Consider the following 17,387-nt stretch of genomic DNA (forward strand, 5'->3'; position numbering starts at 1 on the left):
AATATCAGCATGTACAGGGAAAGTAAAGTAGGCCAGAATGCAGCAGTATGACTTTAAAGTGTTCATAATGTAACTCATTATCTTCATGCTCAGAAATGGTTGCTGTGCTTTAAGCCTGTTTCTTCCCCTATTTATATGTATCAGATGATATGTGTAATGTCCTTTCATCATTTCATCACGGGACCCTTCGCGAGCTCCCGTGATGGAAGGGTGAATAGAACATAAAGACGTATGTTTGGAATGCGTGTTTCAAACGCGTCTCATGTCAGTTGCTTTCCACGGTCGGTGGGGCCAATTCACTTTCACTTAGCTATTAATATAAATAAATAGCTTGCCTATAAATCACGTCTCGCTGCGTGTAATTAAACACTTCAAGTGGCGACGAGGATCTTCTGGCCCCACCGCCCCTTTGTGTGTCCCAGGCTTTCATCCAGCTGTGATTTATGTGCGTGAGCAGGCCCTGCAGCTGTCATAAAAGCTGTGGCCGCTCCGCTCCGCTTACAATCAACTCGACTTCCAGCGACGGCTAGTCAAAGTCAATTAAGTGAGTAATTCCTTAATCCTGATTGTGTTTACTTTTAATGAATGCCGTCCGGACACACCTCTTGGCCTGTGCTGTTAAGCTTACCGTATTCCACAGAATAGAGGTGTTTATTTTTTTGTCAGTTACAAGTTTTCCATCTACCGTAATTCTCAGTATAAAGGCGCAATCACATGGAAAGAGAAGGTACATTGAACTGATAAGCGTTTAAATTTACAGGAAGTCATATTGTTGGCTGATAATTAACCATTTCAAGCCATCCACCCATATTCTCTACACTGTGTGCAAGTACATTGAAAAAAAAAGAAACAGAGAATTAAAGTGATACATTATTGTACTGCAGCAACTCCCTGCATTCGAATTTAAAAGAGACATTAAGGAGACCGTAATTCACATATTTGGTCAACCCTTTCCAATTTGTGGCACATATATTTTGTGGTCAGCATGTCTTTCAATAGTGTACCACCCCCAATGTTTTTTCTTTCGGATGTTGGTGAACCAGCTATTCCATGGAAAAGATGGATTAAATCATTTGAACATTATGCTGGCGTTGTATGTGGTCAGAATTGCAGCGTGGAGAGGAGGAAGTCTCTTTTAATGCATTGTTTAGGCCCGGCGGGGCAGGAAAAATTTGAAGATCTACCAGATCTACTTTCTGATGAAGATAATGACTTAAATGAATATGAGCGGTCAGTGAAGAAGATGGGAAAACATTATGAAAAGAAACTGAGCACTATTTTGGAACGTTATAAATTTGGGAAAAGAACTCAAGGAGAGGGTGAGAGCATAGAACAGTACATCACTAGTTTGAGAAAGCTAGCCAAGACATGCAATTTCAATACTCAGTTGGACGAGAGGTTGAGAGATCAATTCATGCTGGAGTGTAGGAGTAGCAAAGTAAGAGAAAGATTATGGGCTGAGGACGACCCCAACTTGGACACTGTCTTACGTGTGGCCAAGGAAGTGGAGCACACTGAGAAATGTGTTAAAGAATTAGAAAGCAGGATGCAAAATACTGATATTAAACATGAAATTTCAAAAGAGAAGCATAATACACTTACTACAAGTAAAGAGAATGAACCCATTGCCCAAATTTCAGGAAATTCCAATAGGAGATACAAATCGGAAAGAAACGGGAGATTACCGTGGAATGATGATAAAAGGAAAAAACCAAGCTCCAGAATGTATAACAGTGATGTGAGAAAGAAAAGTCCACACAGGCGAGGAGACGACCCTAGAAGGAAGAACACAGGGAGATGTTTTAGATGTGATAGCATGGATCATTGGGCGGATAACCCGGAATGTCCTGCTTTGAAAATTATATGTGGGAAATGCAAAGGCAAGGGGCATTACGCCCGATGTTGCAGAAGGCAAAACACTTCCACTAACTGGATAGGAAGCGATGAAAATAGTGATGAAGATGAAGAAGAATGTGTGTTTGTCATGACAGACGAAGAAAATGAACAAGAAATAGAAAGCCCCAAGGCCGTAGTTTGTGTTTATGGAACCAACATGCACATGATGATTGATTCAGGTGCAAAATATACCTTGATACCACAAATTTTCTGGGACAGGAAGAAACATGAATACCTGCATGAACCAGACATAAATCCCAGAGCATATGGCGAAGTTAAAATAGATGTCATTGGATGGTTTTGGGGAGCACTCAAATTCAAGGAGAGGAAAGCAAATGGGAAAATATACATAACAAAGAAGGGGAGAACGCCTTTTGTTAAGTTGGACCCACCAATGCAAACTCAAAGTGAAGTTGGATGCTGCGTCGGACGAGTCTGTATATTCAGTTGAAAACAACGCTGGAAGACTTCAAGGAAACAAGGAAGTCGCCAAGGAAGCTGATATGGTGAAAGAAATTTTCAGGAAAGACATCGGATGTCTGCGTGGGTTTGTTCATGAGATCAAAATGAAGCCAGGACATGTTCCTGTTGCGCAGAAGTTACGCAACATCCCGCTTTCAATGAGAGAAGAAGTAAGAAAGGAGATTAAATTATTGGAAGATCAGAAAATCATCGAGAGAATAGATGCCAGTGAATGGGTTTCACCGTTAGTTGTATTAAGAAAAAAATCCAGAAAATTGAGAATATGTGTAGACATGAGAGAATTAAATAAGTGCGTGATCCCGGACAGACATCCACTCCCCAATATTCAAGAGATTGTATCCACTATTGGACCCTCGAAGTATTTTTCCACTCTGGATCTAACATCAGCATACCATCAGGTTAAACTTCATAGGGATTCTAAGAAAATGACAGCCTTTATCACGCCTGATGGGCTGTATCAATACAGAAGATTGCCATTTGGATTAGTGTCAGCTGCTTCAGTATTTCAGAGAATCATGCACAAACTATTTGAAGGTGACGAGGGGATTATTTGTTTTCAAGATGACATACTGGTACACGCCGTCAACCAGAAGGTGCATAATGAAAGATTACAACATGTCTACAAGAAGTTATATGAAGCAGGTATGACCCTTAGTAGAGATAAATGTAATATAAATCATAGCGAAATCGAATATTTAGGACATACCATATCTGCTAGCGGCATAAAACCAAGGAAGCAACTTGCTGATGCCATAATGAACATGCCAAGACCAGAGTCAAAGGAGGGCGTGCGTACGTTCATTGGAATGGCAGAGTACTATTCTAAGTTTATAAAGGATTTTGCCATACATACTGTTCCGCTACGTGAACTTCTAAAGAAGAAGTCATTTGAATGGAACAGGGAGTGCGAAGAAGAATTTGAAAATATCAAATCAGAATTAAACAGAGCACCATCATTGAAGAATTTCAAGAGTGGGAGGAAGACTATAATAACAACAGATGCAAGCAACCTAGGGTTAGGAGCTGTTGTCACACAAGAAGTTGAAGGAAAAGAAGTTCTTATCGCGTTTGCATCTAGATTGTTAAAGGGTGCAGAAAGGTCGTATGCTGCAATAGAAAAGGAAATACTGGCCATCAAGTGGGCAACAGAAAAGTTCAGGAATTTCATCTGGGGAGTGGAGGTGGAGATTCGCACTGACCACAAACCATTGATACATGTCATTATGAATAAAGGTTTGGACAATGTATCTAACAGAATTAAAAGATGGGTTGTACTTCTGCAAGAGTACAACTGTACAGTACGATATGTACCAGGAGTGAAGAATCGTGCTGCTGATTGTCTGTCGCGACTTACCAACAATTCTGAAGTAGACAATGAAAGTGAAAACAATCCTGAAGTTGTCTTGAACGTTGAAGCGCTTTCCATATCCAAAACTGAGTGGGAAGAAGCGGAGAGACAAGATGATAGCATAAAACAGTTGAAACAAATTATACGAAGCAATGGAAGTTTAAAGAAAGTTATGTTTGAAGGGTCCGGTCTCATCGAATACTGGAGAGTTGCAGATGAACTCAACGTAGTGAGTGACAGAATTATGAGAGGAGATCGAATAATTCCACCTACAAGTCTAAGACAAAGAATCATCGATCTGGGCCACGAAGGCCATCAAGGAATTGTGAAGACTAAACAGAGAATACGCGATGATTTCTGGTGGCCAGGATGTGACCTGCAAATCGAGAGAACCATCAGAGAATGTATCCTTTGTAATCAGAGTGACAGGGCGTGTGTGAGTGCGAATTACCCTATGGTGATAACGAATATTCCAGGAAAAGTATGGGATGAAGTAGGCATGGACATACTAGGGCCTATTCATTGTGATGGTAAACAACAATTTTGCTTGGTGGTCATTGACCTTCTGACCAGATGGGTAGAAGTTTTAATCAAACCTCATATGAGTGCCAAAATAGTGATAGAAATTTTGTCAGAGATATGCACTAGAGAGGGTTTCCCAAGAAGCATATTAACTGATAATGGTGTCCAATTCAGGTCAAAAGAGATGGAAATGTTCTGTACCAGTAATTCCATTGTGCACAAAACTAGTGCAATATACCACCCACAAACCAATGGGATGGTTGAGAGATTCAATAAGGTGCTCAAGGATGCTATTCGGTGGGCTTGGTCAAATGGGCTCAACTGGGAAGAAGCGGTGACAAGGAAAATAATTGCTCACCGTTTTACTCCCCATAGTACTACTGGTCTATCACCTTTTGAGTTAAGTAGAGGGCGCAGAGCAAACACCAAATTGACACCATCTTGGTTGGAGAGGGAGACCATAGTAAGAAAAGATTTTGGAGAGGCAGTAGAGAGTATTAGGAAAATCCAGCTGAGGAACAAGGCAGCTCACGATAATCTAATGAGCAAAAGTAAAAGAAACAAGGTTCCCAGAGTGGGGGGTCTGGTGAGAATTAAACTACCCCCTGTACTAAGAGATGGACCCTGCAAATGGTCCAAACCAGTGAGTGTGATTGAGGTTTTTAGACATGCAGTGAGAGTGCAAGATGGTAGAGTCTGGAATGTGGAGAGAGTATGTGTGATGGAGTCAAGTAAGGATGTAAATACTGGTGAAATGGAACACAAGGAGCAACTCAGTAGGGGTGACAATGAAAGAATGAAAAGGAATGTTCAGCATGTGAGATCTAGGTTGAATAGAAATGTAATGTCAAAAATGTCCTTGCCAACATCTAAACCAGATCCTCTGCATATGTCAAGAACAGGGAGAGTGATCCGCAAACCAAACCGCATGAAGGATTTTGTCTGACATTACTGAGGATACAGAAGAAGCCTACTAGACTGTATTCCATGAACGGCAAGAGACTAAGGAAGGGAGATGTAGAAGAAGCTACTGGACTGTGTTCCATAAACAACAAGAGACTAAGGAAGGGAGATGTGTAATGTCCTTTCATCATTTCATCACGGGACCCTTCGCGAGCTCCCGTGATGGAAGGGTGAATAGAACATAAAGACGTATGTTTGGAATGCGTGTTTCAAACGCGTCTCATGTCAGTTGCTTTCCACGGTCGGTGGGGCCAATTCACTTTCACTTAGCTATTAATATAAATAAATAGCTTGTCTATAAATCACGTCTCCCTGCGTGTAATTAAACACTTCAATATGACTGGACCCTAACTAAAGTAGTGTAAGAACAACACATACAAATAGGAGCATATACAGGGAAATTAAAGTAAATAAAAAAGCAGCAGTACTCTCAGAAAGTGTTCATAACCTGAGTATCTTCATGCACACAAATGATAGCTGTGTTTCAAGGCTGCTTCTTCCCCTATGTATATATATCATATGATGTGACTGTACCCTCAGGAAAGTAGTATAAGAGCATATGAGAAGGGTAAGATCTACAAATATAGTACCTTTTGCATTTTGAGTTCCTGACTATCAGTGAAAAACAAAACACCTGGCCTAAACATGTCAGTAAAGAAGAAAAGGGAGCCACACATGTGATGTCATCAGTGAGGTCATCAATGACATTTGTGATGTCATCTTTGATATCATGGGTGTTTGTCCTTGCAGTGCACGGTGGTGGTGCGAGCTATGGTTACTTAGCTTACCATAACTGGTGAATTTCTGGGGGTTTTCGGTTTCACTTGTAACCATGATATCTATAGGTTGTTATTAGTGCAAAGTAACTGTAATATCCCTTTAAAAAAGTTGTTGCACTGAATTTGATAGGTTTTTCTTAGGGCAACTGAACCATAATGTCCCTTTAACAATGTTTTTTCACTGATATATATATATATATATATATATATATATATATATATATATATATATATATATATATATATATATATTCACTGAAAGAACTTTGTTAAAGGCACGTTATGGTTAAGTTGCACTAAAGAAAACCTATGAAATTCAGTAAAATAAATGTGTTGAAGGGACGTTATGGTTACAAGTAAAACCGAAGAAACCTCAGGAATTCACCAGTTATGGTAAGTTAAGCAACCATAACTCGCACCACCACCATGCACTACTAAGGCTAACACCCAGGACATCAAAGTTGACATCATAAATGTGATGACATTACTGATGACAGCACATATCTGGGCCACTTGTTTTTGTTCACTGAGATATCCAGGCCAGGTGGTTTTGTTCACTGACAGTCAGAATATTCAAATTCAAAAGGTGCTATATATCTAGACGTTAACCTTGTCATATGTTTTTAAAGTACTTTCCTTAGGGTTTGGTCTAAGCTCATGGTGCACAAACATGGGGCAATAAGCAGGTCTTAAAACACACAATTAATTTGTACACATGAAGATGAACTTTAATGTTCTAAACATTTTCTGGTGATGCTGTTTCTTTCTTCCTTACTTTAGTTTCCCTGTATGTGCTTCTGATTTGTATGCATTGTGGGTCTTCATATGTATTGTTTGTACTAGCATAAGTGCGTAGTAAGTCTTGAATTGTTAGCTATTTATTACTCAAACCTCTGATACGGCAGCATTCATTATTTTACTATCCAAAATTACAAGATTCAAAATATTGTACATCTATGGTGCATGCTGCAGCCATTGCCTATGTTTATGTATAATTAGGTTCCTGTATTAAAATTGTTTAGATGAGTACATTCCTTAATGGATTTAGCAGTTCATGATAGGTCTCACAATCACCCCTGTCATCTTGTTACCAACATTACAAGTCACAACCCCTTGTAGGGACTTTTCATCAAAATTATTTTCACATGTGATGTCATCAATGGCATTTGTGATGTCATCTTTGAAGTCCTGGGTGTTAGTCTTAGCACTGCACGGCGCGAGTTATGGTTGCTTAGCTAACCATAACCATAACGTCCCTTTAACAAAGTTTTTACATTGAATTTCATAGGTTGTTATTAGTGCAACTTAATTATAACGTCCATTTAACACATTTTTTTCAGTTTATATATATATATATATACAAGAAACAAGGTGTAAAGAAAAATCAGTGCGCTTACAATAGTAGCTGGTGCAGGTCCCTGTGGTGCAACACCACATACAATATGGGGAAAACAGCCCTAATAAAACGGGAACCGACCACACTCGGGTGACCCCACAAAAAATACACAGCAGTAAACCGGTAAAAATGAAAAAATGAAAACACATTGATTATGGCTGAGGCCTAAGGGAGGCAGAAGGCTGTTGTGAGCACACAGATTTTTCTTTACACCTTGGTTCTTGGCATTCTGCCTCCCTTAGGTTTTGGCCATAATTAAAGTTTAGTCATTTTCACCGATTTATATATAAATAGTTTTTTTGTTTTTTGTTGCTGCTTTCTGTGCTCAACACTGTGTATCACGTGCAGATTTCAACATAGGAAGTTGCCCAAACCAAATGTTACAGACAGGAAAATTCATCTCACTATTGTAGTCATTTTACATTCTGGAAAGTATTCTACTGCTGAGAGCAACAATTAAAAAATATACGATAACAGCTGTGTACTTACCCATTCTCAAAACTTGAATTTGGTGAAGTTGGACCATGGGTAAGTTAGGACCACGAGGAACTGCAGCAAATCACTTGCTTACGTTTTGTGAGTTACATTTCCTGTGCTATTGAAACTGTTTTTGTCATTTTGGCCCCCACTGTGAATGGGGCGGTAACTGGAAGCAGGCTGTAGCGGAATCGCTCCCAGCTTTCCCAGACCGCCTATCAACAGTGGTAATGGCTCCTGTACCTAATACAGTTCCATGGACTTTAAAGTAGTAATGTCCAGGATTTAACCCTTTTACCCGCAGCAGTAATGGTACACTCTATTGCTGATATTATGAAACGTGAAACAAGTGTCATAGTATTGCTGATGAAACATCAACTTCCATAGCATGGGTTACAACCCAATTCTGTTTTTTGGGAAATTGCAAATAGCGCAGGCACAGGCCATTTGTACTGCGCATGCTTTCCAAATATGCATCTCAAAATTGTATTTTTATCTGAATAGCAACGCAGCACACATGCATCCATTTGTATTGGTCTGTGGGCTGTAATATATGATTGGGCAATTGTAACATCCAAGCATCCATTTCTATGGGTCTGTGGGCTGCAATGTCTCATTGGGAGATGGCAGTATCCAAGCATCCATTTGTATAGGTCTGTGGGATGTAATGTGGCATTAGCAGCCCGTTCGAAAGACTGGAATGGATGGGGGGGGGGTTTACAGCCTGGCAGTCCGAGTTAACGGCCTGAGCAAAGAGTGAGGGCGATATAGACGGCTCTGGCCCAGTACACCCCCCTACCCCCGTTCCAGCCCTTGGAATGGGGTGCTAATGCCATTTGCACCCGGGGTTACCAAATATTTTCATTCACTGAACAGGACGCCACGTGCATCCCGTTCAATGAATGAAAATACTTATTTAAAATGGCCGCCATCGTTGTAGAAGGTGGGGCTCTGTATGGAGTCTCTCTTGTATTACCCAGGCGGCTGGAAAATCAGGAAGGGAAGCTGCTGCAGAGGATGCCGCCGCTGCAACAGTCACCTAAGTGGGACTGGGGAGGAGAGCTCTGAAAAGTTTTTTTAAAAAGGAACGGTGGAACGAAGATGGCAGCCCACAGCAGGAGAGACAGCCTGCGGGTGCCCTGGAACGTGGGCTGAGATTAGTGGTTTCAGCCTGTGTTTCATGGAGCCGAATTGGCTGCTCCCCCACCCCGTGTGCTAATATCTCATTGGGCAATGGCAGTATCTATATATCCATTTGCCTGGGTTTGTGGGATGTAATGTCTCATTGGGCAATGGCAGTATCCAAGCATCCATTTAGATGGGAACAGTGGACTCCAATATTTGATTGGGCAATGGTAGTATCCATCCATACATTTAGATGGGACCGCAGGGCATGAAATGGTTGCTTGGCCAATTATGGTTTCCCAGCATCCATTTGTATGGGTCTGTTGGCTGCAATGTCTCATTGCGCGATGGTAGTTTGCAAGCCTCTATTTGAATGGGGTCTGTGGATTGCAATGTTAGACTGGGCAACGGTAGTATCCAATCCTCCATTTAGATGGGAACAGTTGGCTTAAAAATGTGATTGGGCAATGGTAGTATCCATCCATACATTACATTGAGGCTGCTTGCCTGCAATGGTTGCTCTGCCAATGGTAGTTTCTAAGCACCCATTTGATGGGGTTTGCGGGCTGCAGTGTCTGCTTGGGCAATGGTAGCATTCAAGCCCCATTTGATGTTCCTCTGTAATCGATTACCTGATTGATAACTTTAATCTGGACTCCCATCACCTTTGAAAGGGAATCTATTCTGAGATCAACCCATGCAATCTATTTGGCTAAAGTGGATTCACAATAAACATATGACCGGCTTTGTCTTTCAGCAAATGGCGACATGATGGAGTCTGACTGGGAAAACCAGCTGCTTCAGGTAAGGCTGCCATATTTTCTAAAGAGCTGTATCTCTTGTTTCCTCTGCTTGTTTCTGTTCCATTACGAACACTGAGTACCTGCGGTGGGCAGTGGACACTCTCTAAATTCCTGTTTCCCGTTTTGATACTGTAAAGATTTTTCCACTCTTACAAGTAAATTCCACAACGGAGTATTTCAAAACCTAGAGCTGTAACCTCTTAGTCCAATTCCCAAGTGCCAACTCCAGCTCATGTTTTCCAGATATGCAGACAACCTTGTGTTCCATGCAGCCTATTAGAATGGTGCACGTCCATTTCCTTTACTTTCAATTACTGTGGCCACTTGGCAAGATTGTGTCGGCTCATGCCTTTGACCATCACACAAAGTTGCCAGCGCCACATCTGTTTTTATATATCAAGCAGCTTATCTCCAAACAAAAAGCTCTTGCCTACCATAAACCCTGGCACGTAGATTTGAGCCCTCAGATTGTCCTAGGCCTGCAACTGTTAATTCCAAGATCCTTGTGGCACATGGGGAAACCTGTATCCATTTGAGCTGAAGAGAAATCGACAGCAAGACAGAAAGGGTCTGACCATGGCAATGTGAGAAAGTAAAATGGGACATGTCTGCTAGGGGCTAGTCATAGGGGAAAGGTGAGGACACCAGGCTGTAAGGGCTTTTCCAGGCGTGGCTATGACTTCTAATGCATTGTGCTGGCATGCACGCCTTTCTGCAAGCCTTTCTATGCCATGCTATGATCTGCTATGCGTGGTTTCGCGCGTGTCTGCCCATTGAGGATTCTCTATGCTCCCTGCCCAAACTCTTAGCTACCAACTAAGCTACACAAATAGGGCACTTGAATACCCGTCACAACAAACATCCAACATCAGACTCCTACACCTCTACAACTTGTAGCCAGTATTTCTTTCATAGAGAAATCCAGACAGAATTTCTAACCACACTTTTTTAACCAAATGTTTGCAGCAGAATGCAGCGTGTAGGTTTTGGTGACTTGGAGAGAGGGTGGAAGGTGGGTGACTGGTAGGGAGGACGGGGATCACCCTCTATTTTTTGTGCCAAAGAAATCACTAGAAATGTGTAGCAAAAAAAGCTTTGAAAAAATCTGCATTGAAAACACATGGCAGGATGCAACCAATTTACGCACCACACTCGAAGCAAATCCATCCTGGCATCTTGGGAACACAAGGCTTCTCCTCAGACCCAAATGTCTCTATGCCCTTGATATTGTAAACCTAGAAACTGATCCGCACGCAAAGCTCTGAGTAGGTTTGGTCTACTTGCATCCATACAACAGTATACTATCTTGCATTCCCCCCCTCAACCCACTAGCATCACAGGCCCCCTTCCTTTTCCAAATCCACCCAACTACTTGACTATGCAAATAGCATCTGAGCGAGGTATACAGCCAATATATTAACCTACCTTTTGTCCCAGTGCATAGCTGCTTTCACATTCCACACAGTTTGTTTGCTTGTTCATTCCACACACGTGTTTAACACTTGTTTTGCTTCATATCAAGGCCATAAATGAAAAAGACATTACAGCAGGTCCTTTTGTCCTCGTCCAGTTCGTTCCTCTCATTGTGGCAGTCTGCCTTTCTTAATTTTTTTTTGTGCAAAAATCCTTTTTTTTGTTGCTTTGTTCTTTTTCAAGAGCCCCCTCACTGGCATGCAACTGGGGTTGAGCTACCCACAATCCCTTTGTTCTTTTTGTGGTACATTGAGTCAATAAAACTTCTGTTTCGTCTGTATTCTCCTATTACCTCTACGGAAACCCACCTCACGCTTCATTATTTTGGGCGATGTTAACTACTGACTAGGTGACGATACCGACCTCTCTGCGAAGGAGCTCCAACAGTCTTTGGCTGACCTTGGCTTTGTACAACATATGTTGACACCCACCCATGTTATTGGTCATGCATTGGACTAGTTGGCGGTCCTTAACACAACTTGTAGTGAGGTAGGTACCTTTCCCTGCCCCTGGTCCGACCACTTTTTTGTACACTTCCTATTAACTGTCCCGTTTCCAGTTAAAGCAAGGAGTAAACAACTAGGCTGCATGTCGCGAAAGCTAAAACGCATTACTGTTAGCAATATTGAACCTTTACTCAATTACTCTCTTCATTTCCAAAAGGAAACGTTGTCACAGTCAATGGCCACTGTCCTGTCCAAAAACATATCCTTTATTTCAGACCTCCTACCCCCCTTGAAGCAAAAATAAGCAAAACAAAGAGGATAACAAAAGTAAAGTACGGTTCTCAGTAGAACTATGAAAACATAAAACTTCAACCACTAAAGCTTTTTATCCCTGGAAATGCGAACCAACACACGAGCTTCTAACTACTTACAAAAACTTAGTAAGGGAATATAAAATCGCCATTCTCAATGCCAAAATGAACTATCATAAGGCTTGCATCTCTAACGCAAAGTCTGATACTAGGGAATTGTTCAAGATTTTGAAAGAACAGGAGACGGTCCCTACTCATGCAGACCCATTAATGACAAAAGACAAAAATTGGTGCCATCGTAGCCAAGATGGCCTTCAAAATAAATTGTACAACATCAGGACCGAAATGCTCGAAAAAAAGAATGCGCCCTCGATTTTTGTGACTAAAGAACCTTCGAAAGCCCATCTGCGCGACCCGGTGGTCCCCTTATTCAATTTTCATCTGATATCTGAGATAGCACTAATAAAAATCATCAAACAGATGAAAACCTCACACTGCAGAGGGGATGCATGTTCTTCTATGATAATCAAATCCTGCACCCCTCGCTTACTCCAAGCAATTTGTATCTTTGTTAACGCCTCACTGAAGGAGGGCAAGGTACCTGACGATTTAAAACGAACAATGGTTACTCCCATCCTTAAAAAAAAAGGGTTACACAGGGATAACCCGCTGAATTTTCGTCCTATTTCCAATACTCCATTCTTACTTAAAATATTGGATAGGGTCGCCTATAGTCAGATCGCAGGGCATTTGAACCAGTACCCAATTCTTCATGCCCACCAGTCCAGATTCAGGAAACGTTTCAGAACAGAGACATCACTCCTTGAGCTGAAATCTAAACTACTTGCTCAGATGGATAAGGGTGCTGTTTCTCTCGTAATCTCTTTAGACCAATCGGCAGCATTCGATTTGATCGAACACACCATCTTGAACTCTAGATTAAAAGAGGTTGCCAACTTCTCACGTTCAGCAGCGTCTTGGATTGACTCCTTTCTGGCGCACAGATGCAGCAGAGTCTTGGCAGAAGCCTCGCCCACCCCAGTACTCTACGGCATCCCACAGGGGGCTAGTACATCTCCTTGTCTGTATAACCTTTTCATGGCTCCCTTCTTCTTTATGCTAGAGCAGGAGGGGGTTATGTTTTCAAACCATGCGGAAGACACACAATGTTTCATCCATCTAACAGGTCTTCATGGGCAGGACGAACAGGAAATTAATAGAATGTTCAACCTAATAGAGAAATTGATGCTAGATAACTACTTAGCCCTTAACAGGAGTAAGACCGAACTTCTGATTGTCAGTTGTCCACACTCTGTCCGTAAACTGAATCAGACACATAGTTCATTCAAACTAGGCGGTGACATCATTTACCCCCTGTCTAAAACTAAAGTCTTAGGAGTTACCCTCGATCAGACATTGTCAATGAAGGCACATGTAACTGCTGTTGGGTCAGCATCAGTTTATTATGTTAACCTCCTATCACACCTTAGGCCACTAATCACGCAGGCAAGTGCGGAAACCATCACTCGGGCCATAATAGGGCCAAGATAGACTACTGCTGTACCCTTCTGTTGGGTGTCAGCAAGCAAGACTTACACAGGCTCCAGGTAGTGCAGAATTGGGCGTTCAGGATTGTCCTAGGCCTCTCCCGGCGCGACCGCATATCGGAGGCCAGGCGCACTCTTCACTGGTTACCTATTGAAGTTAGGATCACATTTAGGGTTCTTGTCATCACCTTTAAATGTCGAATACAATTGATGCCACCATATTTGCAGACATATATTAATGCTAAGGTCAATAAAAGAGCATTAAGGTCCTGTACTCAAAACTACCTTGTTCAACCAAGATGCAGAACATCTAAAGCAGAGAACGGCGACTTCTTCATAATAGCGCCTAAACTCTGGAACCAACTGCCGGATAAGAAGCAAAGTCAAAGCTCCTTACAAATCTTTAAGAGAGATTTGATGACAGTGTTATTCACCTAAGAGAGGAAGGATATTCTTTCTAATGCCAACTCTGTCTTTAGCCTAGGTTCTGGTAGAACCTCTTATTCGTTAATGTCTGTTAATTCCCTTGTCCGCGCCTTCATGCCTGCGGGTTCACAGTGCGCATTACAAATGTAGTAATGTAATGTAATGCCGAGGTCAGGTTATGGTCGAGGGTTAAGAGTGGCGAGGTCCCTTGTTAAGAATTGTGCAGGACTCCAGAACTTATGCTCGGTCCAGGGCTGGGGTAATAGGCAGGCACTGCTCACACTTTAGGCCGTGGCCTGTCCTGGGGTAGTCCCTGCCAATGATGGGAGAATGAGGTAGAGGCCAGTGTATCTGGTGAAAAGCATATCCTCATCTCCTAAACAGTGGACTGCTTGGGATCCCCTGCTGCTGTGAGAATGTTGTGGGGGCCAGTAGTAAGCGTGCTCCCATTGACATTCTCTGCACCTTCTGCAAACCCCCCTTAAATGAAGAACCAGATCACCCCGATTTGTTTCTGTTGGTCAAGTACTTGGGGCCTATTCCTCCAGAATGATTTGTGGGGGAGGCAGGGTATCTTAAAGCATATGCAAGAAGTCAGTATGCAGGCCACCCTATTTTGGGGGGTTTTCAGTTTCAAAATGTCTTTCCTTTGGTATTACACTGCAGGACAGGTAAAGCAGGCATGGTGGAGAGTAATATCTCGTAATATTGTGTGTAGGCACAGTTGGGTTTGTGGTGTGCACAACATCGATAGGGCCTCCTATTACTCTTCATACTTTGAATGTGCACTAGAAGTAAAAAGACCACAAATAAGGCAGACTAAAGAAAAACAAAAGTCTTTACCTGTAACTGTAGAAGAAATCAAATTCTGTACGTGAATCTTGGGTGAAGTTAGTTCTATAAAGATGTGATAGCAACACCGGAGGGCGAACTAAGAAATGGACAGCTTCTTTTTACACATTAGCTTTGTTTGTGGCTGCGCTGGCCCTTACTCATGCACTGAAGAAGATGTGCATAAAACACCGGTTTTAGTTTACTTTTTTTACTTCACAAAATCTGCAAAATTCCTCTCTGTATAGGGATTTTAGGTTGTAACTTTCAAATGAATCATTGTCAATGCCAAGGCTAATTACAAGTAGGAGTTATGTTTTGCAGATAGACCCAGCAGTGACAGTTACTCGTTTTTCATACCCATAAGGCCTTGTGCTTTGTCTGCAGGAGGGTGTTGACTTTTTTACATGAAGAGTTAGTGTTGGTCCTTGTTTAGACTACCCACCAAACAAAACACCTCCCTGTGATTATCCCTGAAACTGACACTTTGGGCCTCATTACGAGTCCGGCGTTAACCGAGGCGGTAAAACCGCCTGGTTAACGCCGGACTCGTATTACCATTCCGCCTCCGTGATTCCCGGAATTACCGGGGCATCACAACCCCGGTTTTCCGGGAATCACGGAGGCGGAATGGTGTAAATCCCCATTCCCATTGAGTCCTATAGGACTCAATGGGAATCGGGATCATGGAAACACCGGCAGCATCTTGTAATGCTGCCGGTGTTTCCTCGTCTGCCTGCAGGCAGGCGGTGTTAAACCCGCCAGGTCAGACCTGGCGGGAACATCACCTCCCGCCTGCAGGGGTCGGGATCAGGCGGTCCGGAAACAACGGTGGCGGCGGGTTTACCGCCACCGTTATTTCCGGACCGCCACGGTCGTAATGAGGCCCTTTGTCTTTCCTCTGAGATTCTCATGTATTTTCCCTCTGTGTTTGAAACATTGTAAACTATCAATGCCACTCACTGACATTTAGCAGATTTGGGTCTTTCTCAACACGATTCGAGCAGACTCAATGCTCCACACCATCATATAGCAAATGCATGAAATCATTGCAACAGAATTAGAAAACTGAGCAAATGGTTGTAAAATCTAGCATTAGTCCTTGCACTATTTACACGTCTTCTTCAACAAAGTGTTGTAATATTGCATCAGGCGGGATTGTTATGATGGCCATCCCCCGCCCCTCCATGATTAATTGAAAGTTTGTAGTCCCTCATTTCAAGGAATTCAATCCGAGTTGAGGGCAGATCTCTCACTTCGGCTGGCACCTCCATTTGGAACAGCCTCCCTGCCTCTCTGAAACTTGAGCAGAACCATCTCAAGACTTTCCTCTTTGCTTCTGCCTTCTCTCTTCCTGTTGATCTCCTGTCTGACACTGCACTGGTCACCTGGCTACCCTCCAAACAATGGGCCCAGGTCCCTGCCCTCCCCCTTGTACCCGTGCACTGCCTCCTGGCAGCCCTGTTCTTGGGTCTATATCTGCATCCCTACAGTCCCCCTACCTGCACTTATCAGACATTTGCTCTCTGCACCTAACCTTGCACTGCCACCTGCTGGCCGCACTACTTGTTCTTTGATGTTTGATCCTGTATCTTGCACTTGCTCCGCCTCCCCCTCTCTTGGCACTTTTCCCCTTCCCTCTCCCCTGCACTTGCACGATCTCAATGTCACTAGGCCTAGTAAGATCATTGTCTTGTCCTCCCTTTGTTTCCCCTCCCTTGCCTTGTCACGCCTGGAAACACTTGTGTATAGGCACGTTATAAATACCATATCATATAATATCACAGTGCGATCTTGATCTGCTGGGAAGGTGTCACTTTGATACTTTGGTAGTTGGCTATTTACAATTCCTTACTCATAGCCATCATTCTGACAAGTACATTCCATAAGCACAAGCTCTTACTGCCTCAAAATCGTTCAGGGTTTTTCTTCTGTTTGAGACAGCCCAGATCCTCTTTTAAAAAGTAAATCCAGTTATTTACAAGAGCCTGGTCCAAATGTAAAACATTCTGAAATTACATGGTGCATACCACTGCAACATCAAAATGTTATTTCTTTGGTTAATCAACTCACTTCATATTTTCCCCCAAAATTATCAATGTATAATGAAACATGGATGTTAAAGTGGCAGCGTATAGGGGAACGCATCTAGTCTCATTTCATGCATTCAATGTACAGGAAAAGATGAAGAAAAACAATTCATGAAAATTGTCCAGCTAAAATGCTACCATTTCTTTAAGAGGTGCCCGGTTCAGGACTCCAACCTCTTCTACATGAGACGTCCCCTACCAATATACTTGAACACTTTTTAATGTAGTCATATCCATATAAAAGTCGGATGCATTTAGTGATCATGACTACCTTAGACGTTTCGCCACTAAATCTAGGCAATGAACATGCATGCCAGAGCTGCCGCAGAGTTTGGTCACACCAAAGATAAACTCGTAAAATAAATCCCTCATTCAGCCCAAAGAGATGCTCCCAAGCCCATATTGCCTATATGAAAGCATTTTCACTTAAGGTCCGTTTCCCTTCTAGAGACTGGATGCTTAGGTTGGCAA

At 42.4% G+C, this 17,387-nt stretch overlaps 1 protein-coding gene across 2 annotated transcripts in view; it reads left to right on the plus strand.

Moving 5' to 3' along the window:
* LOC138520101 (maestro heat-like repeat-containing protein family member 1) overlaps positions 1–17,387 on the plus strand; it is a 758,658-nt gene that overhangs the window by 670,712 nt on the left and 70,559 nt on the right. For both annotated transcript variants that reach the window (XM_069632611.1, XM_069632612.1), the window contains exon 19: positions 9,747–9,793. In XM_069632611.1, the coding sequence (XP_069488712.1) occupies positions 9,747–9,793 (47 nt within the window). The remainder of the gene's footprint in view (positions 1–9,746; positions 9,794–17,387) is intronic.

The sequence above is a fragment of the Ambystoma mexicanum genome, chromosome 13, assembly GCF_040938575.1.
Source record: "Ambystoma mexicanum isolate Mex_15411 chromosome 13, UKY_AmexF1_1, whole genome shotgun sequence".
In the NCBI taxonomy this organism is placed as follows: Eukaryota; Metazoa; Chordata; class Amphibia; order Caudata; family Ambystomatidae; genus Ambystoma; species Ambystoma mexicanum.